The sequence below is a fragment of the Amblyraja radiata genome, chromosome 3 (genome assembly GCF_010909765.2).
Source record: "Amblyraja radiata isolate CabotCenter1 chromosome 3, sAmbRad1.1.pri, whole genome shotgun sequence".
Lineage (NCBI taxonomy): Eukaryota > Metazoa > Chordata > Chondrichthyes > Rajiformes > Rajidae > Amblyraja > Amblyraja radiata.
This window is the reverse complement of record NC_045958.1, coordinates 41,028,450-41,055,902: the sequence shown is the minus strand read 5'-3', so window position 1 is coordinate 41,055,902 and position 27,453 is coordinate 41,028,450. Positions and strand designations below refer to the sequence as shown.

The 27,453-nt window shown below is 41.5% G+C and overlaps 1 protein-coding gene across 2 annotated transcripts in view; it reads left to right on the top strand.

The window, feature by feature from the left end:
• tut7 (terminal uridylyl transferase 7) overlaps positions 1–27,453 on the top strand; it is a 93,578-nt gene that overhangs the window by 11,576 nt on the left and 54,549 nt on the right. For both annotated transcript variants that reach the window (XM_033017680.1, XM_033017681.1), the window contains exons 3-8: positions 10,940–11,085; positions 14,085–14,201; positions 15,664–15,841; positions 20,092–20,180; positions 23,342–23,393; positions 24,508–24,577. In XM_033017680.1, the coding sequence (XP_032873571.1) occupies positions 10,940–11,085; positions 14,085–14,201; positions 15,664–15,841; positions 20,092–20,180; positions 23,342–23,393; positions 24,508–24,577 (652 nt within the window). The remainder of the gene's footprint in view (positions 1–10,939; positions 11,086–14,084; positions 14,202–15,663; positions 15,842–20,091; positions 20,181–23,341; positions 23,394–24,507; positions 24,578–27,453) is intronic.

Sequence of the window (27,453 nt, the reverse complement as noted above, 5' to 3'; positions counted from 1 at the left end):
AACTTAAAGCTGTTGAAGCTCTCCACTGCCGTCCCGTCTATGAAGACTGGTTCATGGATCTTTTGCTTTCCCTTCCCAAAATCAGCAATCGGCTCCTTGATCTTGCTAACATTGAGAGTAAGATTGTTGTTCTGGCGCCATCCAATCAGATTATTAATCCCCCTCCGTGTACTCTGATTTATAGCTATCCTTTATTCATCTATCAACGGTGTTTCGTCTGCAAATTTTAAAATTGTGTTGGAGCTGTGATTTGACTACACAGTCATGGGTATAGAGAGAGTAGAACAGGAGACTGATCACACAGCATTGAGGTCCTCCTGTGTTGATGGTTATTGAGGGGGAAGTGCTGCCAGTTTGTACTGATTATGATCTGCCAATGAGGAAGCCAAGGACGTAGTTTCATTGGGACGAGCAGAGACTCGCGATGTTGAATGCTAATGTTTTCTTATTATCCAAGTGATCCAGTACAGAATGGATATCTGGCAAGATTGCATCTCCTGTACTAAGGCAGCGTGTGCTTAAATAACATTTTGTTGACAATCTTATGTTTCATATTCCCCTCCAATTTAAAAAGTTTAGCAACCTGTGTTTTTAAAATACTTGCCAAGTCTTATTGTTATCTCTGTTCACAAGAGAACAACCTAAGTTAACCGGTGTTTTGACACAAATAATTTTCAGAAATAATTTTACAAAACAATATTTGCACTTTCAGCAGCAATATTTATTTATGTAGTTTCTTTCAGTAAGCAAAATCTCCCAAGGTGCTTCAAAGCAGCATTATTGAATCTAATTGAAAATCAATGTTAAATGCTATTGGAACTGATGATCAGGGGGTTGAATGAGAAAAGCAAATCTTGAGTATCTGCAGTAGAGAGATTTTATGGTGAGGAATTAGAACCCGGATTTATGGAGAGCTTGGAGCCTTTGTCGGAACAACTTGTTTCATGAATTACGAAGATGCCAAACAGAATAGTCAGAGATAATATCACTCAGGAGTTTGAAAATGAAGGTGACTATTTATAAGAAGCAGGGCCTAAATATAAGCTAATATCAGTCAAGAAGCGGAAATTAATTGATCAAAGCTACGTTACAGGCAGCAAAGTTTTTTGTTTTTTTTTTGTTTATTTTATTAGAAGTTAATACAGTACAAAACAATACAGTGGTACCTAATTTTAGGTGCCAACTATGTCATAACGTAATACATTCTATGTACAACCTCTAGATTTATGTTTTTGAAAGGGAAGTAAAGAAAACAAAAAAAAATAGAGAGAAGAAAAAGAGGAAAAATAGATAGTAGAAAATAGAAAAACGTGAAGTGTGTATATAAGAAAAGAAAAAATAGAAAATAGAAATAGGAGAAAAAGACCCTTAAAAAAGAAATTTTCAAATCTTTATTCGGAAATCTATCCCTGACCTGAAATCAGTAATCTTTACGGTACTGCTGCATCACATGATTCCAAAAAGTCGATGAAAAGGGACCAACTCCTTAAGAATTGGTCATATTTATCTATTAGGCGGAGTCTCATTTCTTCAAGGTGTGCTATGTCCATCATATTCCTAATCCACATTTTAATAGTTTAATATCAGTCAAGAAGCGGAAATGTAATTGATCAAAGCTACGTTACAGGCAGAAAAGTTTTGTATTGTCTCAGAATTATAGAGAATAGAACAAGATATGTCAACTGTAGTTACAATGGAATTGATTGTTGAGAGGTACAATAACACTTCTTTTAAGGCAAAATTGAATTATAATTGTCTGATTTTATGAATTACCTTGCTTGTCTGCTTCATTTTCAGGATTTAGTTTTTTTCTACTTACGTTTAGGTTTATTATTGTCATGTGTACTGAGGTACAGTGAAAATATTTTTTTAATATGTTATCCAGTCAGATCGGATACGATACGATAGAACTTTATTTATTCCAGAAGGGAAATTGGTCTGCCAACAGTCATAAAACACAACAAGATACATGAAACATGAAATTAAAGTGACGAGTGGAAAGTCTAGGATAGGGGATGTGCAAAGATTAGTGAAGGGGAGTCCAAGTCTACCCCACGACAGAGGGGGGAGGAGTTGTACAGTTTGATGGCCACAGGGAGCAAGGATCTACTGTGGCGTCCTGTACTTAATCTTGGTGGAACCCAGTCTGTTGCTGATGGTGCTCCTCAGGTTGACCAGTGTGCCATGGAGGGAGGGGTGAGCTGTATTGTCCATGATGCACTGCAGTTTGAGGAGCATCCTCCCCTCCAGGACCACCTCCAATGAATCCAACTCCACTCCCAGGACGGAACCAGCCTTCCTGATGAGCTTGTTGATTCTGTTGGCGCCTTCGCCCTGCTACCCCAGCACACGACAGCGAAGAAGATGGCACTGGCCACCACCAATTGATAGAACACCTGCAGCATCTCACTGCAGACATTGAAAGAGCAGAGCCTCCTCAAAGTATAGACAGCTCTGTCCCTTCTTATACAGTGTCTCAGCGTTCCTGTACCAGTTTACTGTCCAGGCAAACTCCAATGTACTTGTACTCCTTGTTAAACTGCACATCCACACCCTTGAAGGGGACAGGGGTGTTCCTCTCCTCTTAAAGTCCACCACTAACTCCTTAGTATTGTCAGTGTTGAGCTGCAGGTGATAATACTATACATAAATATAATCAAGTCAAATCCATATAGCAAAGATGCAGAATATAGTTCGCAGCATTGCAGCGCGCCAGTTTCTCAGATAAAGTCCAGTGTCTGTAATTGGTTAGAGGTGAATTGGACAGTACCCGGCTTATGGAAGGACCATTCAGAAGCTTGATAACAGAGGGGAGGATGCTGTTTTCGGACTCTGGTGGTCCATGGTTTCAAGCTTCTGCCCAACAGGAGTGGGGAGAAGAAGGAATGACTGGGGCCGGACAAGTCTTTGATTATCTTTATTGGTTTTCCTAGGCAGCATGAAGTGTAGATGAAGTCAATGGTGGGGAGTCTGGGGTGTGTGATGGACTGGGCTACATCCACAATTCTCTGCAATTTCTGGTGGTCTTAGGCAGAGCTGTTTCCAACCCAAGCAGTGAAGCAGCGAACAGTATGCTTTATATGGTGCCTCTGTAGAATTTCTAAAGGTCATTTGAGTCATGCCGAATTTTCACATTCTCTGAGGGAAGTAGAGTTGCTGGTGTGCCTTTTTGGCTGTCGCCTCAATGTGGTTTGGCCTGGACAGATCATCAATAATATTAACGCCAAGGAACTTGAAGCTCTCAACCATTTACACTTCAATTCCATTGAAGCTTTATTTGTTCTGTACTACAGTGATAGTGTACTGCAATGAAAGCACAGAGTCTGTTACTGTTTTACAGGCCAGAATTCACAGGCATCTTCCATTCTTCAGAACAAAATTAGCGATATAGAAGGCCAGTCCACTTGTGGGGATTCCTACAACAACAGACCCAAACATAACCCAGAAAATTGGGTGATTTGGTATTACTTTTGCAGACCCGGAGAAGTCCAGGTCAAAGAACAAGGTAGTGGGTACACTTTCTAGATAGAAAAATTGGAAGAGGAGCACAGTTGTCTTAGGATAGATTTTGTCAACAGAATGATCTGTTCTCACCTCTTATTAGCTCCCGTTGGATAAGCAACTGCCTCATGTCCATTGATAAAGACTCAGTGCAGCTGTACCAGAAAATACTGAGACTGATCTAATTGGAATGATCAGGAGATCCAGGGGCAAATTAATTGCAAGCCCAAACTATTCTAAGACTAGAAACATAATCGTGTCTCGAGCAAAATAACAGATTCCTAGGAGATTTTGGATGATCAGCCATGATAATATTGAATGGCGGTGCTGACTCGAAGGACCGAATGTCCTACTCCTGCACTTATTTTCAATGTTTCTAACTAGTTGACTACCATGGCATACATTAATTTGTCACCGTTGCCAAATTAATGAGTCGTTTGAACACAAGGTATCCACCCTACTGATATCATGGAGAGAGTGGAACACTTTGATGCTGCCCTCACTGAGACTCGCAGAAGGTTGAAAGGTTCATTCAACACAGGAAAAACAAGAAAGCCTTGACAGCAGACAAAATCCCACCACTATTATAATTCCATTCAATTATAGTTTCCACATCCCTGATGAGGTCATGAATTTACACCAGCAGTACCATTCCACCACAGGATTAAACCGTGGAATGGTAATGCTGGTTTGAATTCATTACCTCATCACCTCATCTGGGTAGTGGGAACTATAATTGGATGATTAGTTTGAAATAATTAGTACTTTTTCATTTGGCTTTTCTGCTGTGTTTAATCTGAAATCCCTGTTACCGCTTCATTCAGTATTTATTTTGGAAATTCTCATTTCTTAAACATTTTCATGCCTTGTCCATCTTGTTTTGCAAGGCTTAAGGCCATGAGCAATAAGAGCAGGATAACCCAAATCATCTTTTGATTTTCTTCTGCTTTGCTATAAGATTATTATTTACCTCAACCTCATTATTTTCCTGTGCAGGAAGGAACTGCAGATGCTGGTTTAAACCGAAGATAGACACGAAAAGCGGGAGTAACTCAGCGCGACAGGCAGCATCTCTGGAGAGAAGCAATGGGTGACGTTTTGGATCGAGACCCTTTTTGGGACTGAAGAAGGGTCTCGACCCGAAACGTCACCCATTCCTTCTCTCCAGAGATGCTGCCTGTCCAGCCGAGTTACTCCAACTTTTTGTGTCTATTCTCATTATTTTCCTTTTCCGTGCTTCCTTAATGGAGAGATTCTGTTCAAAACTTGAGCATTCAGAACACCATAGATTCCATTGGTTCCTGCTAAAGGGCGATTATATTTCTCCTCTCAATCCTGAGTCATAATCCTTAGTCCTGATCCCTGAACCGACATTGACGTTGTTAAGTGATGGGACAATTAAAAAAATGCTCAAAACGTTTCAAATTTTTCCATAGCCTCTTTAATCTTTTACAGCCGTCTAGCCCTTTGACTCATCTGGGATCCTTGAAAGTTGATTCTGCAGCTGGGGAAATGGTTTCTATCCGGAAACCAGCTCTCTGAAGTTGTATAGATTTCATCACGATCCCCTCTCATTTTTCTACAATCTGTAAACTACATCCCATTCTACATAATTTCACATATTTGTACTACATTTGTATGTCATTTTTGTTATCCGTTCATTGCTGCTTGGAATTTATTTTCTTGCTTATTTTATGATGTCACCTCAAAATAATTACTTTAGTTGTCAATTGGAGTTTTGGAGACTTGACCCTATTTATAATCCTGATCCTTATTACTTTGAAATTATCCTTAAATTTATATTGCTAAATTTTGATTTGTGTGAGATTGTGTCAAATTTGTTCACAATGATCAAAGTCACCAAAGGATGCCACTAATTCTTATTCCCAGTATCCTTTCTGTTTCACTCGCCATTGGTTGAACCCAGAGGTATGTTGCCTTTCAAGGCATTTAACATTTGGAAGCCTTTAATCCATTTGCATTGCATTTTCTCCCCTGCCTTTGTTTTGCGTATTTTCAGACAGACTTCCTTGGTCACAAGTTTATCTTTTTATCAAAATATTTACATTGCTTATTTCCACGGTAAGCAAAACATTTGAACTATTCCACCTTTCTGTGTTGCTGTCTTTCCTGAAGTTTAAATGGTTACTTTTTTCTCAATTAAGACTGCTAATCTGTTTTTTGAGATCATAATTGTTTCACCCAGGGCTCTTTACCGTGCCACTACTTATCAAATAAATTATATTAGCTAAACTTGTTTGTCACATCATTCCCTCAAAAACATCTCTTCAGGGATTTAAAAATATATATTTAGGGACTATAGAAGTTAAACTTGTTTGTCGCCCTATCTTCTAAAAGTTTTACTTTATTTACCAATTGTTTTAAATACCATTCTCTTGTTTAAACTGGTTGGTGCCAGTGACCAAGTGGAAAGGGTATTTGAATCAAACCTGACACAGCTATCCAGTACATTCCATGCCAAGACATCCGATATGTCCTCATTCTTTAGGGAACGGGGCTTCCCCTCTCCCATCATAGATTTGGCCCTCACTTGTGTCTCCTTGGTACCCCGTAGCTTTGCCTTTGCTCCCCCTCCCCCTAGTCGCAATATAGTCCCCCTAGACCTTACCTTTCACCCCATCAGCTGTCGCATACAACACATAATCCTCCAAAATTTCCGCCACCTTCAACGGGATCCCACCAATAGCTACATTTCCCCATCTCCACCCCCTTTTGCCTTCCGCAGAGACCGTTCCCTCCGCAACTCTCTGGTTAACTCATACCTTCCTACCTAAACCCTCCCCTCCCCAGGTGCCTTCCTCTGCAACCAAAGATGCAACACCTGTCCCTATACCTCCTCCCTCAATTTTGCAGGGACCCCAACAGTCCTGTCAGGTTAGGCAGAGATTCACTTGCACCTCCTCCAACCTCATCTACTGTATCCTTTGTTCAAGATGTGGACTCTTATACATCGGCGAGACTAAATGTAGACTGGAAGATCATTTCGCTGAACAACTTCGCTCAGTCCGCCTGAACTTACCTGATGCCTTGGTTGTTAAACACTTTAATTCTCCTTCCCTTTCCCACACAGACCTTTCTGTTCTAGGTCTCCTCCATTGTCATGTTTCTCTTGGGCAGCTTACAGCTCAGTGGTATGAATATTGATTTCTCTAACTTCAGGTAGCCCTGGCAAATCTCTCTTTCTTTCTCCCTTTCTTTCTCCCTTTCTTTCTTTCTCCCTTTCTTTCTCCCTCTCTTTCTCCCTCTCTTTCTCCCTTTCTTTCCCTCCCTTTCTTTCCCTCTCTTTCTTTCCCTCTCTTTCTTTCCCTCTCTTTCTTTCCCTCTCTTTCTTTCCCTCTCTTTCTCCCTCTCTTTCTCCCTCTCTTTCTCCCTCTTCCTCCCTCTCTTTCTCCCTTTCTTTCTTTCTCTCTTTTTCCTTCTCTCTTTCTCCTTCTCTTTCTCCTCTCTTTCTCCTCTCTCTCTCTTTCTCCTTCTCTTTCTCGCTTTCTCACTCTCCCTCTCTCCTTCTCCCCCTCTCTCTCCTTCCCCCCTCTCTCTCCTTCCCCCCCTCTCTCTCCTTCCCCCCCTCTCTCTCCTTCCCCCCTCTCTCTCCTCCCCCCCTCTCTCTCCTCCCCCCCTCTCTCATCCCCCCTCTGCTCCTCCCCCCTCTCTCATCCTCCCCCCTCTCTCTCCTCTCACCCCGCTCAGCCTCTCTCCTCCCCCCTCTCTTCTCATTCACCCCCCTCTCTCCTTCCCCCCCTCAGTCTCCTTCCCCCCCTCTCTCTCCCCTTCCCACCCTCTCCTCTCTCCCCTTCCCTCCCCCCTCCTCTCTCTCCCCCTCTTCTCTCTCACGCCTTCTCCCCCTCTCTCTCTCCCCTTCCTTCCCCCTCAATCTCTCTCCCCTTCTCCCCCTCTCGCTCCTCCCGCCTTCTCCCCGCTCTCTCTACCTCTCGCGTCCCCTTCTCCTCCCTCTCTCTATCCTCCCTTATCCGCCCTCTCTTCTCTTCACCCTTCTCCCCCTCCTCTCTCTCCCTTCTCGCCCTCGTCCTCTCCCCTTTCCCTCCCCTCTCTCGACTCCCCTTCTCCCCCTCTCTCTCTCCCCTTCTCCCCTTCTCCCCCTCTCTCTCTCTCCCCTTCTCCCCCTCTCTCTCTCCCCTTCTCCCCCTCTGTTGGTATAGAAGAGCTGGGCAGTTTATAGAACACATAATGTCTTGTTTGCAGGTATCGGAAAAAATCTGGGAGAGGAAGATTGAATTTGTTGCTTAATTATTCAAATGATGCTACAGTGTTACCCATAAGCAGGTCCTTGAAGCGCACAATAGCCTTCCTATGCCATTCTTTAATCGGCTGTGGGCCGAGGAGCTTTATTCCAGTGTTTCGTGACCCAAGTCACAGAACTACATGAAATTTTCACATATTTTGTAAAACTATTATATAAATCACCCCTGAAACTCGTCATGAACAAGACTTGCACATTTTTATTAAATTAGAGAAAAAACGGAAACATTTCGGGTATTTTTCGTCCAATCAAAGCACGTTTAACATTGAGTTGTATGCCAGTTGCCCAATCACGCGCTTTGCTTCAGGCTAGCACACAACATGGCTGAGAGGACTTCACTGATGCCTGTTTTACTGGAGAATCCGATGAAGGTTCTTTCTAGTTCTGTGGAATACATGTCGTGGAAACTTGCAGTAGGGTAATTGAATTTAGTGAGAAAAGCATTAAGTCTAAAAAATGTGCAGCTAAGTGGATAGAAGTGGAATAAAGTCGTGAAAGCAAAGTCCCTGCTGAGATGCTGCAACACAAAGTTGTGAAACCAGTGAAACTTTGTGAATCAACTCAAACTGAAAGGTAAGATCTAAAGTCTGAATTTATGAAAATTAATCTGTATGGACTTTAATTAATTTAATTGCACCCTTTTATAATGTGAAAAAATGAGATTTGGAGGCTGTACATTCATTCACTCATTCATTCATTCACATTCATTCATTCACTCCTTCATTCATTTGCTCACTCATTCATTCCTTCATTCATTCCTTCACTCACTCACTCACTCACTCACTCACTCACTCACTCACTCACTCATTCATTCCTTCCTTCCTTCATTCCTTCCTTCATTCCTTCCTTCATTCACTTCATTCACTCACTCACTCACTCACTCACTCACTCACTCACTCACTCACTCACTCACTCACTCACTCACTCACTCACTCACTCACTCATTCCTTCCTTCATTCCTTCCTTCATTCACTCCATTCATTCATTCACTCACTCACTCACTCACTCACTCACTCACTCACTCACTCACTCACTCATTCATTCATGAGGTTGAGGGCCTAAACTATGTGTATCCATAACACAAGGTAAATTAAACATTTTCACTAATGCCAGCTTGTTGTAGTCTAATAAGTCTTTAACATCTAATCTCGGAGCTGCCTGCGATGACATACCGGGAAAAGGGGGCCTATGTACTTAACATAGTGAAGCCGCGGTCTCAATTAAGAAGCGGCCGATTCGTGAACGCGGATCATCTCCGCGGGGGGGAGGCTGTACATAGTGGCTGTACACAGTGGCGGCCGTTTCCAGGCCCTGACCATGGGAGAAAAACAGGAATATTCATTGCACTTTATAGGCTGCCATTGGAGTGAGAAATGGTTAGAAGTGACTGATGTTTATGTATAAATGAATTGGTGTATGTGAACTTGAACTAATTTATCTATGGTAGTAACAGTGTTATTCTCATTAACATTAAGAAGAGGTTGAAATGTTATGAATTGAAGTCCATGCAGACTTAATGATAATGAGATGTTTTTTTTGTAGCCTCTGCCTGACCCTTATACTTAATCATATGTAATTACAGTCATATATATATATATATATATATATATATATATATATATATGTATATATATATATATATAGGTATAATTATATAGTTTAAATGGACTGCAACGCGGAAATAGGCTGCCCATGGTGTAATATGGGTATTGGCCACTAGATGGCGCTTACTTTCCCGATCTTGGTTATTGGTTTCTTGGTCCTCCAAAATATTCCAAATGGAATTTAAACTGGAGGTGATGGAGGGAGGACTTAAGCCAGAAAGGGTTATTGGGAAGAAAGAGTTACTTTAAATTTAGTTGCATCTGGTTGGGTGGAGATTATTCCATGCTTTAATTGTGCGGGGCAAGAACAAATTGCTGTATACATCTGTCTTTGGGATCACAAATTGGATCGAATGCCCTCGTCTGCTCCTAATTGGTTTGGGTTTCGTGTAGGTCTTGTAATCTATGTCGAGCTGACCATTTAACATTTTGTAAAAACAGGTCAAACGGTGAGCTTCACGTCTGTCTTGGAGAGGGTTCCACCCCAGAGAATTCAGAAGTTTGGTGACACTCGCTTCTCTCTCATAGGTGTTAGTAACAAATCGAGCTGCCTGTCTTTGGACACGTTCGATGGAAGAAATTTTTTTATTTGTGTATGGGTCCCACGCTGCAACTGCGTAGTCCAAATGAGGTCTAACGAGGGTGAAGTATAGCTTCTCCTTGACAGAAGTTGAACAACAATCTCATTTTCTAATTAGTGTAATTAATTAATGTGCAACGTTTGGCAATGACGAGTTATGACATCCTTCTCAATTATATTTCATCTAAATCTGTGGAAAATTTCATGTAGTTTGGTGACTTGGGTCACGAAAACTGATTTCTAGGCACATTTTTGATGCTCGGCCCACAGCCTATAAAGCCAGGGTCCTGAGTTGATGATTTTAAAAGGTGGTTTGATGCAATAGGGCTCAGTAGAGAAAAGTTATGCAACCCAAAATATTTCCTGAATTGAACCCATATCCTCAAAAGAGTGTTTAACCACTGGATTTTGTACAGATTTAATTGAGGGGAGTGGAAGTCAGGAACCAAGTAGTGCAGGTATGGACATATTATCATCTGTGTGTAATTCCATGGCTACCCAGTCAGGGCAATCGGGCTGGCTGTGAAAGAAAAACCAAAATGCAAGGCAGCGCAGGTTAGCAGCCCAATAATAAAAGCGACAATGTGCACTTTAACCACATGTGGGTTTTTTTTTGTTTGGCACACAATCAACCCATAAATAGCAATGAAATAAATGACCATGGCGTCCTTTTATCTGCTTTAGAGGTTCGTTCACAAATAATTGCCAGTTGACTATCAATTTTAAATGTAGACCTTTGGCAAAATTAGAAAGCTGGACAAACCTTCCCGATATGAGACCATTGATTATTTTTTATATGTGCTATTTGTTGAATCACTATTTGGATCAGTATTGTTTGCTCAATTTCTAAATGAAAATATGTTCATGCTGCAAAAGTTTGTTTTGCTTTAAGATTATTCAGTGAAGGAACTATTTACAACAATGTAAACTACCCTGGTTCAGTGCAGATGATTAAAGACTACATTTTATTTGAAGGACAAAAGAAATCAAAGAGAACAAAAACAAATGAACAAGTGCAAGACTTTACAATAGTTACAGATGAATCCAAATTAACAAAAGAAGATCAACTAGATCTGGCTGAAGAAAGGCTCAAAGAAGATTCTATCTTCAGACTCAAGAAGGTAGAGTGGTAGTTATTTTTGTTTACTGGATTATAGAAAAAAATTACTTTTAGCCTACTTAAAACATTTCAATATTGCTTCTGCTAAGAATTTTAAGTGGCAACTACTCTGGCATTTTTATTGGATTTAAAAAAAAGTATTGTTTCTGTACACACATTTTCATTTATTGACTTTAGGAGCAGGTGAAATGTTACAAGAATGTGTTATAAAATGTTCTCTGTAATTTAGTATTCAATAGAATGCCTCCAATTATTGTAATTGTGCTCCATCAATTGACGGATTTTTTTTAATAGTTTATAGTGTGGAGACAGGTCCTTTGGCCCACTGAGTCCACGCCGACTAGCGATCCCTGCACAATAACATTATCCTACACACACTAGGCACAATTTTTTTTACATTTATGCAAGCCAATTAAATCTACAAGCCTGTACGTCTTTGTAGTGCGGGGGGGAAATCGAAGGTCTCGGTGAAAACCCACGCAGGTCACGGTGAGAATGTACAAACTCCGTGCAGACAGCACCCTTAGTCAGGATCGAATCTGGGTCCCTTACTTTATTCGTCAAGTAACATTCTTGCTGATACTGTTTTTAACATTTTGCTTATTTTAATTGCTTTCAAATTTGATGTAATATTATTGGTATTGGTTTATTATTGTCACAATATAGTGAAAAGCTTTTGCTTGCGGCTATCTCATTAAATCAGATAATACTCTAGATGAATACAATAAAACCATACAGTAGAACAACAGTTAGCAATAATATTTTAATTATATATTAAAAGATATAAGTAAATAAAATATTTAATTAAGAAACGAGAATAGGAAATTAGCCAATTGGTTCTTCGTGCTGTACACAAAATGTAGTGAATTCTTGCAATTGATGCCTTATTGTCCTGGCATGTCATGCTTTATTTTCAAGCTAGTGTTCACATTTTTAAAAGATGTAAAATAGAAGAATGACCCATTTCCAGTGAACCACTAATTTCAAAGGGAGCACGCAATATAGAAAAAATATGTTTCAAGGGATTTGAGGAACCAGGGCCATCTGAGTGGAGAACATGGCAAACATTACCTGGTGAGCCAAATGTCCAGCCATTAGATTTTCAAAATAAAGAGCGGATTATCTGAGTTTTATTGCACATCCCTCTTTGGATGAGGAAATCAAACTTGTACATATTATTCTAGATGTGGTCTCGCCAAACCTCTTAAGTATTTGGAGTAAAAGCATTAGTCTTAAACTTAAATCCTCATGCCCACATACTGTTTGCTTGGTAAACCTACATGTTGACTTTCAATGAATCATATACAAGCAGGCCCAAGTTCCTCTGAAGACTAGCTCCTTTTCATCTTGCACCATTTAAAACATCATCTTTCAATAACTTTTACCATTTGGAATGCCGAATATTTTTCTGCATGGTATTCTATCTGTCATGCCTTCAAGTATAGGCCTGTCTATATTCCCTGGAAGCCTCTCTCTATATCCCGCCCCTCCCTCCAGAACTACTGCCCCCTAGTTTACTATCATCAATATACATGGATGTATTCCATATGGTCCTCTTCTAAATCTTTTGATAGGGAACAGAGGATACTCCAAACATGGCATTTTAAATTCCTACCCTCTGATTTTTGTCCATTAACTAGTTCTCTATCCACATCAGCATATTACCTCCAATCCCATGTGCTCAAACACTGTTCAGTGAACTCTTTTGTGGCACTTTATTGAAAGTCCTACAAATCTAAATACGTTGCATCCACTAGTTTGTCCTTATCGTGTTAGTTACAACCTCAAAAACACTAATTTCAGATTTATCAAATGTGACTACAGGGAACTACAGACCAGTGAGCCTAACATTAGTAGTGGGGAAATTTACTGGAGAGGATTTTGAGACTCAGGATCTACTGGCATTTGGAAAGGCAAGAGCTGTTGACGGGAGAGGTAGCATGGCTTCCACGTGGGAAATGGCATCGCTCAAATTTTGGAGTAATGAAGTTTGGAAAGAGCAAAGCAATAGATGTGTGCATGGACTTTAGCAAGGCCTTTGGTAAATCCTACATGGTAGGTTGGGCAGGAAGGTCAGATCACATGGGATCCTAGGTTAAATTAACCAAGTAGAAACAAAATTGCCTTGGTGGAAGGAGGGTAGTAGTGGATGCTTGTTATTCAGATGAGAGCACTGTGACCAGTACTGTGATAGATACTGGGGCACTGCTATTTTTGACTCCTAAATTGGTGGTGTAGAGGACAGTGGAGCAGGTTTACAAAGATTACAACCTGAAGCAGGTTGTAGGTGAACTGGGCCAAGGAATGGCAGATGGACTTTAATTCGGACAAACATGGGGTGTTGTATTTTATGAGTTAAACCGGAGTAAGACCAACATAGTCAGTGGTAGGGTCGAGTATGGAACAGAGAGAGCTAGGGGTACATAATTCCTTGAAAGTGGCCACACAGGTGGAGAGAGTGATGAAGAAGTGCATCTGACCTGCTTGTATAATCAGTCAGTGTTTTGACTACAGGACTTGGGACATCATGTTGCAACTGAACACGTCGTTGGTAAGATCACACTTGGAGTCTTGTGCACAGTTTTGGTTGCACGACTTTAGGAAAAATGTTATTAAGCTAGAAAAGGTGCAGGAAAGTTTTACAAGGATGTTACCTGGACTGGAGCGCTTGAGCTACAAGGAGAGGTTGGATAGGTTGAACTTTTTTCCCTGGCGTGTAGGTGGTTGAGGGGTGACTCTATGGAGGCACATAAACTCGTGAGGAATATAAATAAGATTCAGCAGTTTTTTTCCAGGGTGGGTAAGTCTAAACGTAGATGGCATGGTTTTAGGTGAGAAGGGAAAGATTTAATAGAGACCCGAGGGGCATGTTTTTCCACACAGATCATGCTGTATGGAATGAGCTGCCGGAGGAAGTTGTGGAGATAGGTACAATTACAACGTTTAAAAGATATTTGGACAGGTACAGGAATAGAAATGGTTCATTTGTTGTTTTTTCAGCGTGCACGAAATTGTCCATCTGCAAAGTACACATGTAAACTTTGTGATGTGTTGATCGAATCAGAGTCATCTGCCTACAAACACATTAAGGAGAAAAGACACAAGAAGTGCCTAAAGGTGAGTCAGTACTGAAGTTTTATCTTTTTATGTTGGTTGCCTTCTCGGATATCTGCAACTTACAGAATGGAAGTGGGAGTCTGAGAATACTTTTTATGAATTGCAAATATAAAATTTAATCTCATCATTGATACAACATTTTCAAGGCAGCATTCACAGTAATCTATTCTGATGGAACTAACTATAGTGAACATATAAAGTCTAATTGTTACTAATAGAAACCCTTGAGTCCTATGAGCAAATACCTTTTTTGAGACCAGTGCATTACATGTGGAGGCAAGAGGGACCATGCAAAGTTCAAGAAATCATATTGTGGGGAAAAAAGAGATTATAGCAGCATAGGCTGTTTCTATAATTTGTTTTTGTTTCAATATAGGTATTAAAATATTTCTACTGACATAATTGACCTCTTGTAATATATGTTTTTGATGAGCTTTAATCTTGTACGCTGCCTGAAAACAAGGGTGTCAAAGGTTATGGGGAGAAGGCAGGAGAATGGAGCTGAGAGGGAAAAATAGATCAGCCATGAACAAATGGCGGAGCAGACTTGATGAACCTAATTCTGATCCTATCTCTTATTGAAAAATGTAGACATAGGAATTGCAGATGCTGGAATCTTAACTAGAACACAAAGTGCTGAACTGAACAGGTCAGACGGCATCTCTGAAGGACGTGGATAGGCAATATTTCAGATCGGGGCCCTTAAGACTACACAGTGAAGGGAATTTGGTATTGACATGCTTCTGTATGCTTACCTTGTAGATGGAGGTATGGTGTGCAAAGGCAGGTCAGTCTAAATATCCTCAACACGTGATTTGCATCTTGACAGCATTTACAGACATGAGGATAATCTATTGTTCTCTATTTACCTGGATGGGTGCAGCTCCAACAAGACTCATAGAGCTTGATGGGCATTACATCCAGCACTAAATATTACTGTTTTCCACTGTATACTGTGTATACTGTGGCTGCAGTGTGTACACTCTGCAAATGTATTGCAGTTACCTGCCTTGGTTACACTGACAGAATCTCTCGAGTTGTAACGTATGAAGTATAAGGGCAACGGGTGCAAGGGAATATGACTACCTGCAGACTTTCCTCCAAGTTACACACTATACTGACATTGAAATGTATCGTTGTTCCTTCATTGTGGTTCCTGGAACTACCTACCCTGCAGCATTGTGGAAGTAGCTTCTCCAGGAAGATTGAACAATTCAAGGAGGTAGCTCAGCGGCACCGTCCCAAATATACTTGGGGATGTGCATCATATACTGTCTTTGCCAGTGTACTCCTTGTCCTTAGAATTTGATGACACAAAGAAAATAGCTCAGCAGTGAAATTATTGAAAATGCAAAAAATGTATGGAATATGCATTATTTCATAACTATAATTTCAGGGACAAACAAAGTGCATAACATTTGAGACAATTAAAATATTTTATCAGTTGGAGTTTTGTTGTTAGGACATACAAGAAGAGGGAATGCTTGCAATGCTTCCAGCGCCAAGTCCATCACAAGTCAGAGCAATTGATGCTGCCATTTACAAGATTGTTGAGGAGGACGGCCTAACTGAGGGTGACGTGAGAAAAAGACATGAAATTACCAGAAAAATGGAAAATGTTCTGCAGCATTTATTGCCAGGTACAGTATTATTTTGTGTAATGCAACATTTATTACCTTTGATACTGATTGTTTGCTCTGTAGAGCTGTTTTCAAAGGAAAAGGAAACGGAACTGTAGACTAGTCAACCTGATATTAGTAGTATGGGAAAATGCTGGAATCTATGGTTAAGGAGTTGGTAACGGGGGACTTCGAAAATCCTAATAGAATTGATCAATGTCAACATGGATTTACCAATGAGAAATCGTGTGTGACAAATCTTAAGAGTTTTTGAGGTTGCAACCGACAGAGTAGCTAATGCCGTACTTGATAATGTGGAGTATCTTAACTTTCAGCAGGCCTTTGATTAAGTGCCACGTGAGAATACTTAGCAAATTTAGAATGCATGTTATTGGGAGTAATAATACTGTGAATTGAGAATTGGTGAATAGTCAGAAAGCAGTGACAGTAAATGGGTCACTTTTGAGTTGGGAGGTTGTGACCAGTGGAGTAACAGGGATTGGTGCTCGTGCTCCAAGAAATCTGAATGGCAGAATCCAGTGCAGTTTATCCAAATGTATTGATGATGCAAAGCTAATGATTCAAAGTGTGGGCTGTGAGGAAGATGTAGAAAGACTTCAGGATATGTAGACAAGCTTAGCGCGTGGGTGATAACATAGAATATAATGTGGAGAAGTATTTGGTCTTCCATTTTGGGTGGAAAGAATAGAAAGATAGTGCAAGGTGTTGTTGTTCTGAGCGACAATTTGCTTGTATGCAAATCATTTAATGTTAATATGAAAGTTCACAATCAAGGTAAACAAGTTGGCAAATATTGCAAGATCATTTTGCTCCAAGAGTAAAGGAGCTTGGTGAGACTGCTTCTGGAGTATAATGTACTGGTCTAGTTTACAATACAATACAATACAGATATGTGAAAAGAAAGAGATTAGTTAAAACAAATGTAGGTCCCTTGCAGTCAGAAACGGGTGAGTTGATCATGGGGAACAAGGATATGGCGGACCAATTGAATAACTACTGTGGTTCCGTCTTCACTAAGGAAGACATAAATAATCTGCCGGAAATAGCAGGGGACCGCGGGTCAAAGGAGTTGGAGGAATTGAGTGAAATCCAGGTTAGCCGGGAAGTGGTGTTGGGTAAATTAAATGGATTAAAGGCCGATAAATCCCCAGGGCCAGATAGGCTGCATCCCAGAGTACTTAAGGAAGTAGCTCCAGAAATAGTGGATGCATTAGTAATAATCTTTCAAAACTCTTTAGATTCTGGAGTAGTTCCTGAGGATTGGCGGGTAGCAAACGTAACCCCACTTTTTAAGAAGGGAGGGAGAGAGAAAACGGGGAATTACAGACCAGTTAGTCTAACATCGGTAGTGGGGAAACTGCTAGAGTCAGTTATTAAAGATGGGATAGCAGCACATTTGGAAAGTGGTGAAATCATTGGACAAAGTCAGCATGGATTTACAAAAGGTAAATCATGTCTGACGAATCTTATAGAATTTTTCGAGGATGTAACTAGTAGCGTGGATAGGGGAGAACCAGTGGATGTGGTGTATCTGGACTTCCAGAAGGCTTTCGACAAGGTCCCACATAAGAGATTAGTTTACAAACTTAAAGCACACGGCATTGGGGGTTCAGTATTGATGTGGATAGAGAACTGGCTGGCAAACAGGAAGCAAAGAGTAGGAGTAAACGGGTCCTTTTCACAATGGCAGGCAGTGACTAGTGGGGTACCGCAAGGCTCAGTGCTGGGACCCCAGCTATTTACAATATATATTAATGATCTGGATGAGGGAATTGAAGGCAATATCTCCAAGTTTGCGGATGACACGAAGCTGGGGGGCAGTGTTAGCTGTGAGGAGGATGCTAGGAGACTGCAAGGTGACTTGGATAGGCTGGGTGAGTGGGCAAATGTTTGGCAGATGCAGTATAATGTGGATAAATGTGAGGTTATCCATTTTGGTGGCAAAAACAGGAAAGCAGACTATTATCTAAATGGTGGCCGACTAGGAAAAGGGGAGATGCAGCGAGACCTGGGTGTCATGGTACACCAGTCATTGAAAGTGGGCATGCAGGTGCAGCAGGCAGTGAAGAAAGCGAATGGTATGTTAGCTTTCATAGCAAAAGGATTTGAGTATAGGAGCAGGGAGGTTCTACTGCAGTTGTACAGGGTCTTGGTGAGACCACACCTGGAGTATTGCGTACAGTTTTGGTCTCCAAATCTGAGGAAGGACATTATTGCCATAGAGGGAGTGCAGAGAAGGTTCACCAGACTGATTCCTGGGATGTCAGGACTGTCTTATGAAGAAAGACTGGATAGACTTGGTTTATACTCTCTAGAATTTAGGAGATTGAGAGGGGATCTTATAGAAACTTACAAAATTCTTAAGGGGTTGGACAGGCTAGATGCAGGAAGATTGCTCCCGATGTTGGGGAAGTCCAGGACAAGGGGTCACAGCTTAAGGATAAGGGGGCAATCCTTTAAAACCGAGATGAGAAGAACTTTTTTCACACAGAGAGTGGTGAATCTCTGAAACTCCCTGCCACAGAGGGTAGTCGAGGCCAGTTCATTGGCTATATTTAAGAGGGAGTTAGATGTGGCCCTTGTGGCTAAGGGGATCAGAGGGTATGGAGAGAAGGCAGGTACGGGATACTGAGTTGGATGATCAGCCATGATCATATTGAATGGCGGTGCAGGCTCGAAGGGCCGAATGGCCTACTCCTGCACCTAATTTCTATGTTTCTATGTTAATACAATACAATTTATTGTCATTTGAGCCTCAGTGACGCTCAAACGAAATTCTGTTTCCACAGCCATACAAACAAAGACAATTCCTAGACATACACACAATTTAGTTCACACAAACATCCATCACAGTGGACCCACTGTGATGGAAGGCAAAGTCTTTTCTCTCCCCTGTTCTCCATGTCTCTCCCGATGTTGAAGCCCCAGGCGGGCGATGATAAGTCCCACGGCCATTTTAGGCCATGCTGGGCGATTTACGGCCCCGCTCCCGGTCTAGAAGTCTCGAAGTTGGAGCCCCCGGCGGGCACTGTAATGTCCCACGGCCATGAAGCCGTGCCGGGCGATGTATGACCCCGCTCCGGGTCGTTCCAACCCCGCGACACGGGCTGGAGAAGTCGCGTTGCGGGAGCTCCGGGAAGCGGTCTCTCCCCCCGGACCCGTGAGCTCCAGATGTCCCAGTCCACCGGACCTGCGGCTGCGTTGCTGGAGCCTCCGAGCCCCAGGAGACGAGTCGCAGCAGCGAGTGACCACCGCTCCCCACGATGGTGAGTAGTCCGCAGTCTCCCGAGCCCCCGGGTCGTTCAGGTTGGAGGCCGCTCCACGGTGCTAGGCCCCAACGACAACAGAGACCCGACAGGGAAAAGGTCGGGTCTCCCAGACAGGGAAGAGATTTTAAACAGTTTCCCCCTGCCCCCCCCCCCTCGCCCCCCACATATACACATTTAAAACCAGTATTAAAAAACACCAAACACTACATTTAACTAGACAAAAAATAAAAAAAAGACAGACAGGTTGTAGGGGCCACTGCAACGGGTGAGTCGCTCCGCCAACCCAACCCAAAGCAGGATATGTCTGACAAAGAAAGGTTCACCAAACTGATTACTTGGATAGAGAGTTTGTAAAGAATGAGAGATGATCTCAAAATAACCGGTTGGACATTCAAAATAAAGATGAGTTGAAATTTCCTGAAAGGAGTGGCGTTTCTTTGAAATCCATTATGAAAGAAGGCTGTTTGGAAGCTCTCGTGCTGAGCATATTCACGGAAGGGATCTATAGATTTTTACATGTTAATGGAATCGAGCAATATGAGGTTATTGCGGGAAAGTGGTCCTGGGCTAAATCTAATGAGCTGATCCATATTTTCAGTGCATGCCGAACTGGTGCAAGGCCTATACCTGTTATTTCATATTTCAGCTCTGCATTGATTTTTTAGGCACACTATAGAATCCTTTTCTTTAAAGATATATCATGATATGGGACTAGGGGAGAATACGTGTTCGGCACGGACTAGAAGGGTCGAGATGGCCTGTTTCCGTGCTGTAATTGTTATATGGTTATATGATGTTGGTTTTATTTCATGTTGTAATATTGCTTTAAGGCAACATTGATATGAAGGGTTTCGGCCCGAAACATTGCCTATCTCCTTCGCTCCATAGATGCTGCTGCACCCGCTGAGTTTCTCCAGCATTTTTGTGTACCTATTGATATATATAATATTTATATATTGGTGTTTCTTTTTTATCATCCAGACTGCTCACTTAGACTCTATGGATCCTCTTGTACAGGATTTGGCTTTAGAGATTCTGACCTTAACATTGATATTCAATTTCCAGTTTATGTAAGTTATTATAGATTGTATACATAGTTGATGTAACATTTTTTATTCAATCAGATTTTAAGGATAATTGTTACAATTGAGATAGTCAAACTGAACATTGTTTAACCCTCTGAATACTAAATACTCTCTACATTTAAAAAAAAAGAACATATTTCCGATCTGCCCTTCATTTGATATGCTTTGTAAATTATTACTGTATGTCATGTTTTCTCTGCCAGCATTATCTTTGATCAATGTTGCAGATTCTGACTGCATAGATATGTTTAATAGTTAGCCATAGGGCCCTTTCTCCTGAAACATTATTAACATTGTATCAAACCTTCTGAAACCTTTCACACCTGCTTCACACACCCATATGTTCAGTTACTTTGGCGGACCTGTTTAATCAATCAATCAATCTATCTATCTATCTATCTCTATCTCTATCTCTATCTCTATCTCTATCTCTATCTCTATCTCTATCTCTATCTATCTCTATCTATCTCTATCTATCTATCTATCTATCTATCTATCTATCTATCTATCTATCTATCTATCTATCTATCTATCTATCTATCTATCTATCTATCTATCTATCTCTATCTATCTATCTTTAAAACTCTGTGTGTGTGAGTGTGTCATTTTGCCTTTGAAACATATTTCCTCGAAAACCAGACTCAAAAACGCGGAGATTTTTACATATTTCGGTAGGGATTTAACTTATGATTTCAGAAATGCACTCCTCTCTAAATTTGCTTAATTATTTCCACAGATTTTGAGTAAACTTGTTCACAAAACTCACCTTTTAAAAGATAATAGCCGCTTGCCCGCTGCTGATGTCACAATGCCCACATGCCCACCAATCGAGGCCCACCTGGCTCCTGCCCCCCCCCCGCCGCTGTGGATTAATGCAGCTGCTGTCAACGCGCATGCGCAGTTTTCCACGAAGTACTTTCGGCCACCCAACCCCCCCGTTCTTCAAAAGGCGCAGAAAGATCGAGAAAGTTCTGCAGAACAAAGATTCTACAGCTCCGCTATAGGATCTTTGTTCTGCAGATCTTGGGGCAGCGGCGCCTCACGCACTGAAACTTCTCCTCCTTGTCGGCGCAGCTCGTGAAACCCTGCCCGCCCACTTATTCCAGCTGTGGGTTTCCAGGGAGTCAGAGGCCACTTCTGTCCTTCCCCCCCCCCCCCCCCCCCCCCCGCCCGGCCCGGCTCTGCCACGCTGGTGGGTCCCCCCGCTGCTTTTCACCATTCTCAGATCGGGCCCCCATGTGCTGCCGCACCACCCCTCTCTCTCTCTCTCCCCCCCCCCCACTCCCTCTCTCTCCCCCCCCCTCCCCCTCTATCTCTCTCTCCCCCCCACTCTCTCTCTCTCTCTCTCTCTCTCTCTCTCCCCCACTCTCTCTCTCTCTCTCTCCCACTCTCTCTCTCTCTCTCTCCCCCCCACTCTCTCTCTCTCTCTCTCTCTCTCCCACACTCTCTCTCTCCCCCCACTCTCTCTCTCCCCCACTCTCTCTCTCCCCCACTCTCTCTTCCCCCTCTCTCTCTCTCTCTCCCCTCTTTCTCTCTCCCTCTCCCCTCTTTCTCTCTCCCTCCCCCCTCTTTCTCTCTCCCTCCCCCCTCTTTCTCTCTCCCTCCCCTCTCTTCCTCCCCCTTCTCTTCCTCCCCCCTCTGTTCCTCCCCCCCTCTCTTCCTCCCCCCCTCTCTTCCTCCCCCCCTCTCTTCCTCCCCCCCTCTCTTCCTCCCCCCTCTCTTCCTCCCCCCCTCTCTTCCTCCCCCCCTCTCTTCCTCCCCCCCCTCTCTTCCTCCCCCCCTCTCTTCCTCCCCCCCCTCCCTTCCTCCCCCCCTCTCTTCCTCCCCCCCTATGCGTCAGTGGATAGGGTTATGGGGTAAAAGGAGCAAATTAATAATATTAATATAATATCAATGGGGGTAGTGTGTGTTGGGGGGGGGGGTTAGTGTGTGTGACGCTGCATGACGCCCAGCCCCCCCCGCAAACACGCGTTGGGGGAACAGACCCAACGGGTCTGCACTTGGTCTAGTATACTATTAAAAGTCTCATCTTGTATGTATGTATAGGTACGTGTGTGCCTGTTTCTGTATGTGTTCTTCTACTTTCATCAAAACACCACGCGCCACAGTTGAAATGTTTACAGATTATTACTCAAATTAACCCAGTCGACGCAAAAACCAGGTTCCCTTCACATTTCATGTTATATTTCACGTTATTGATGATACAAGTTTTTTTTTAAAGGTAAAAAACGGTTCTCACACACAGCCTTTTACCAGGACTTTCCACTGATGATGTCACAATGCCACTCATGGTGCACAAATCACAATGGGCTCCCAAACTGCCCAGTGCCACGCCCCCTTCGTCCGTCCCCGTCCCCCCCCAACTTCATGATTAAAGTTTCAAAAAAAGCCATAACCACCTTTTAACACACCAGCTTCCAGTGACATCACAATGCCGCCCCCCCTCCCCCTCCCACCAACGGTATAGTGAAACAGAATATTCCACCATCTTCCAGTGACGTTGGGACAGACCCATCATTTATTTATTTGCCTCGGTACTCCACAATTTGAGATTTGTAATAGGAAAAAAAACACATGTGGTTAAAGTGCACATTGTCAGATTTTATTAAAGGGTATTTTTATACATTATATAAAAATTGTATAAACACTGCTGTCATTTCTACATGGTGAAACCAAAATGTATAAAAATGGCCTTTATTAAAATCTGACAATGTGCACTTTAACCACATGTGAAATTTTTTTTTCTATTACAAATCTCAAATTGTGGTTTACAGAGGCAAATAAATAAATGATGGGTCTTTGTCCCAAACATTATGGAGGGCACTGAAATTAGATTAGCCTATACCATAATTCAACAAAAACTGACGTTAGAATATTGTAATAAACTTAAAGATTGAATTGTTTACATTTGATATATCTGTTAACTTCAGTAAATATGAAGAAATGTAATATATAATCATAAATGTGTATGGCGGTTTATCAGAAACTCTTATTAAAGTTATGGCTGCAAACGGTTGACCTTGGAAAGGTGAAAAAATATTATATTTAAAAAAATAATTTAAACAGATTAAAGCGTGTTTTATTTTCAAGCAGTATAAATGAAGTAACTGTTTGATAAATTACTTGTATCTTTTTTTGTTCCTCAGATGAATCAACCAGATGTGCTATTGCTAGTTCAGGAAAGCCTCAAGAATAGCAGTAAGTTAAAAAAAAAATATGGGAGCATATTTTTTCATATATGCATAATTTGACTGTCATTGAGAAGTAACTACTTAATCCAGAATAGTCTTACGTACAACAGTTGACTAAAATAGTAGAAAAAGAACTAACTTCCAATTGTGTGTATCAGTTTGAATTCAATTTTTGAATTATTTTTACGTATCTTTTGTTTTAGAGCTGGCATGGGGCTACTGTAATATGCCTTGCCCTTCGAAGAGCTTGATACACACAAATTATGATGCACAATATGGGTGATACAGTGAACGTAACTAGTAGTGCTGTGCCACACAATGTCAGCAACTCTGCCTCTGTCCTGACCTATAATGCTCTCTGGCTGGAGCGCATGTTCTTATTTTGATCACATCACCTTTCCACCACATCCTATAAATGTGCACGTTAACAGGTTAATAAGTCACTGAAAATGGCCTCTACTGTGTAGATGAGTGTTGGATGGAATCTTTGGTGTGCAGGGAGAGTTATAGGAATATGGGGAGAATAAAATAGGTTAGTGTAGACTCAAGTGCACCGAAGGGTTTGCTTCTACGCGGTATCTCTAATATGAATCAAAATGACCATATAGAAATGCAAAAGTTTTTGAAACTCATATTGTCATCAGATTAAAACGTGAGCACATTTAATTATATTTTTGTCCTTTTCAGCCTGTGCTCTTCTAGGTCAAAACCAGAATTGCTGAGGCTGAAATCTTGCAAATCCCAATCAGGCTCACTTTTACAAAAAATATATATTTGTGCTCCAGTATATCACAAATAGGACCTCAAAAGTTTCTGGATGATTATTGCCCACTGAAAATGACTGACCCCATTTATATATTGACTACATACGTAGTTATTATGATCTGCCTCACCAATATAAGGATTTGTAACTGCCTGAGAAAATGGTTCTTTCTGAGGGATCTACATTTTGAATGCCAGAATATCTCTGAGCAGATGTATTGTTCAGGTTAGTTTTGTTTTAGGTTTATTCAAATGTATTAACTCCCATCACCTCACCATTGGTGAGCAGAAAGAACTATAGCCAGAAAGACAAAAGAATTGTTAATTAGATTTTTTTTGCTTTTCCCAAATTTATTCAGTTTCTTTCATTGATGTTGAGGCAGAGTTCCATGCCAGAGTGCCTGTCATACTATGCAGAGCCAAGCAAAGGTGTGTGGTGCTTTTTCTTAATCTGAATGCCATTGCAGTAATTATGTGTAATATGAAATGAAATGTTTACAAAAGATAAACCATTGAGTGCTAATTAGTTTGGCTGTATATTACAATACACCAATATCAAGCATAATTTATTTCCATAATATTTTGAAGTATTTATTTTATCTTTTTCATTCCTCGCTTTCCTATTTTGGGATGGGATCTTGGCATTGTAATTTACCAATTTTGAGTTGGTATGCCGGAAGACTTCCAAGGGGCAGATGCTATGACTTGAGTTATCAGTACAGTGCCCTTCATAATGTTTGGCACAAAGTCCCATCATTTATATTTATTTGCATCTGTACTCCACAATTTGAGATTTGTAATAGAAAAAAATCACATGTGGTTAAAGTGCACATTGTCAGATTTTAATAAAGGCCATTTTTATACATTTTGGTTTCACCATGTAGAAATTACAGCAGTGTTTATACATAGTTCCCCCATTTCAGTGCATCATAATGTTTGGGACACAGCAATGTCATGTAAATGAAAGTAGTCATGCTTAGTATTTTGTTACATATCCTTTGCATGCAATGACTGCTTGAAGTCTGCGATTCATGGACATCATCAGATGCTGGGTGTCTTCTCTGGTGATGCTCTGCCAGGCCTGTATTGCAGCCATCTTTAGCTTATGCTTGTTTTGGGGGCTAGTTCCCTTCAGTTTTCACTTCAGCATATAAAACGCATGCTCAATTGGGTTCAGATTGGGTGATTGACTTGGCCACATGAATTTACCAGTTTTTTGCTTTGAAAAACTCCTTCTCTGGTTTGTTTTCTGTGGGGGGAGGGGGTCGGGGGAAGCTTTTTTCCAATCTCTTACCTTGCCGGAGATGCGATTGTTTTCCGGGTCGTATCTTCGGTCGCTCTGCGACCTAACATCGTGGACCTGGAGGCATCGCGCAGGACTTTAAGCCCCATCGTGGACTTACCATCGGAGCCAATCCCTTGCCTGCAGACTTTACCGTCGAGAGCCCGCAGTCTCGGGTAGAGACGGTAGATGTCGGGAGCTCCAACGATGCAGAAGGTTCGACAAGCCCCGACCCGGGGTCAGATCGCTCGACGCGGGAAGCTGAGATTCCCCCTGTTGCAGGAGCTTAATCGCCCTGATGAGGAGGGCCCGACAGCCAGCTATGGGAGTAAGATCGTCCCGTCAATGGAAGGTTCGTGGCCCCCGACCGCGGGAGACAAGGGAAGAGATTGAACTTTTTTTCTCCTTCCATCACAGTGAGGAATGTGGAGGGGTCATTGTGGTGGATGTTTATGTTAAAATGTATTTTGTGTGTTCTGGTGCTTTTTATTTGTAAGACTGACTTGGCAAATGAAGTATGTTGCAAAACATACTTGGCTAATATTGTATTGTATTGAGCCAGTACCTTCAGCAGCCATACATGCCCACATACATAACACCCCCACCACAGTGTTTCACAGATGAGGTGATATGCTTTCGATCTTGGGAAGTTCCTTCTCTCTTCCATTCTTTGCTCTTGCCATCACACTGATATGTTAATCTTCATCTCCTCTGTCCACAAGATCTTTTTCCAGAACTGTGGTTGACCTTTTACGTACTTCTTGGCATACTGTAACCCGGCCACCCTATTTTTGTGACTAACCAGTGCATCTTGCACTGTAGCCTCTGTATTTCTGTTCATGAAGTGTTCTGTGGACAGTGGTCATTGACAAATCCTCACCTGACTACTGAAGAGTGTTTCTGATCTGTCGGACAGGTGTATGTGGATTTTTCTTTATTATATAGGGAATTCTTCTGTCATCAGCAGTGGAGGTCTTTCTTGGCCTGCCAGTCCCTTTGCGATTAGTAAGTTCACCAGTGCTCTCTTTCTTCTTAATGATGTTGCAAACAGTTAATTTTGGTAAGCCTAAGGTTTGGCTGGTGTCTCTAACAGTTTTATTCTTGGTTCTCAGTCTCATAATGGCTTCTTTGACTTTAATTGGCACAACTTTGGGCCTCGTGTTGATAAAAGTTTCCAAAGGTGATGGAAAGACTAGGTGCTGAGAGCTCTCTTATACCTGCATTAAGAAGGCAATTAAACACACCTGAGCAATTACAAACACTTGTGAAGCCATGTGTCACAAATATTATGGTGCCCTGAAATTAGAGATTTCTACATGGTGAAACCAAAATGAATGAAAATACCCTTTAATAAAATCTGACAATGTCCACTTTAACCACATGTGATTTTTTTTTTTCTATTACAAATCTCAAATTGTGGGAGTACAGAGGCAAATAAATGAATTATAAGTCTTTGTCCCAAACATTATGGAAGGCACGGTATATTTATGGGCATGGTATATCTGACATTTCCATTGTCTGGCAGATGAATACACATTCATAAATAAAGACTGGTTATCTAAGTTTATTGTGTTTCAATAAATTAAAGTAAGTAAAGAAATTGTACTCTGTACAGACAGTATGTTTGTAGCATTTGCATCCTTTTCTGATCTAAAACTCGTCATTGAATACAATTGTCCCTTGTGAACTTCACTGACTTTTTTACCAGGGGATCCTCTGCATATTAATAGTTCCTAATTGCTTCTAACTGGCATGTTGTGAGAAAGTGTATAAGTCTGAGTCCTCAATTGCACAGAGTTAACACTCAAAATAATGACAATGTAGCCCTGTGCTACAATGAACACACCTGCCAATCAAGACCGCCATTCCAGTGGGACAGAAGCAAATTGAAATGATAGGCTTCATTCATGGGTTCTTCCATGAATGCCACCTTCCTTGAATGGCTTATTACAAAATTCTCGATCAACCTGCAGCAAGTAAACATGCAAGACAAAGTGTTCCTGAAATAATGATACATCTGCTT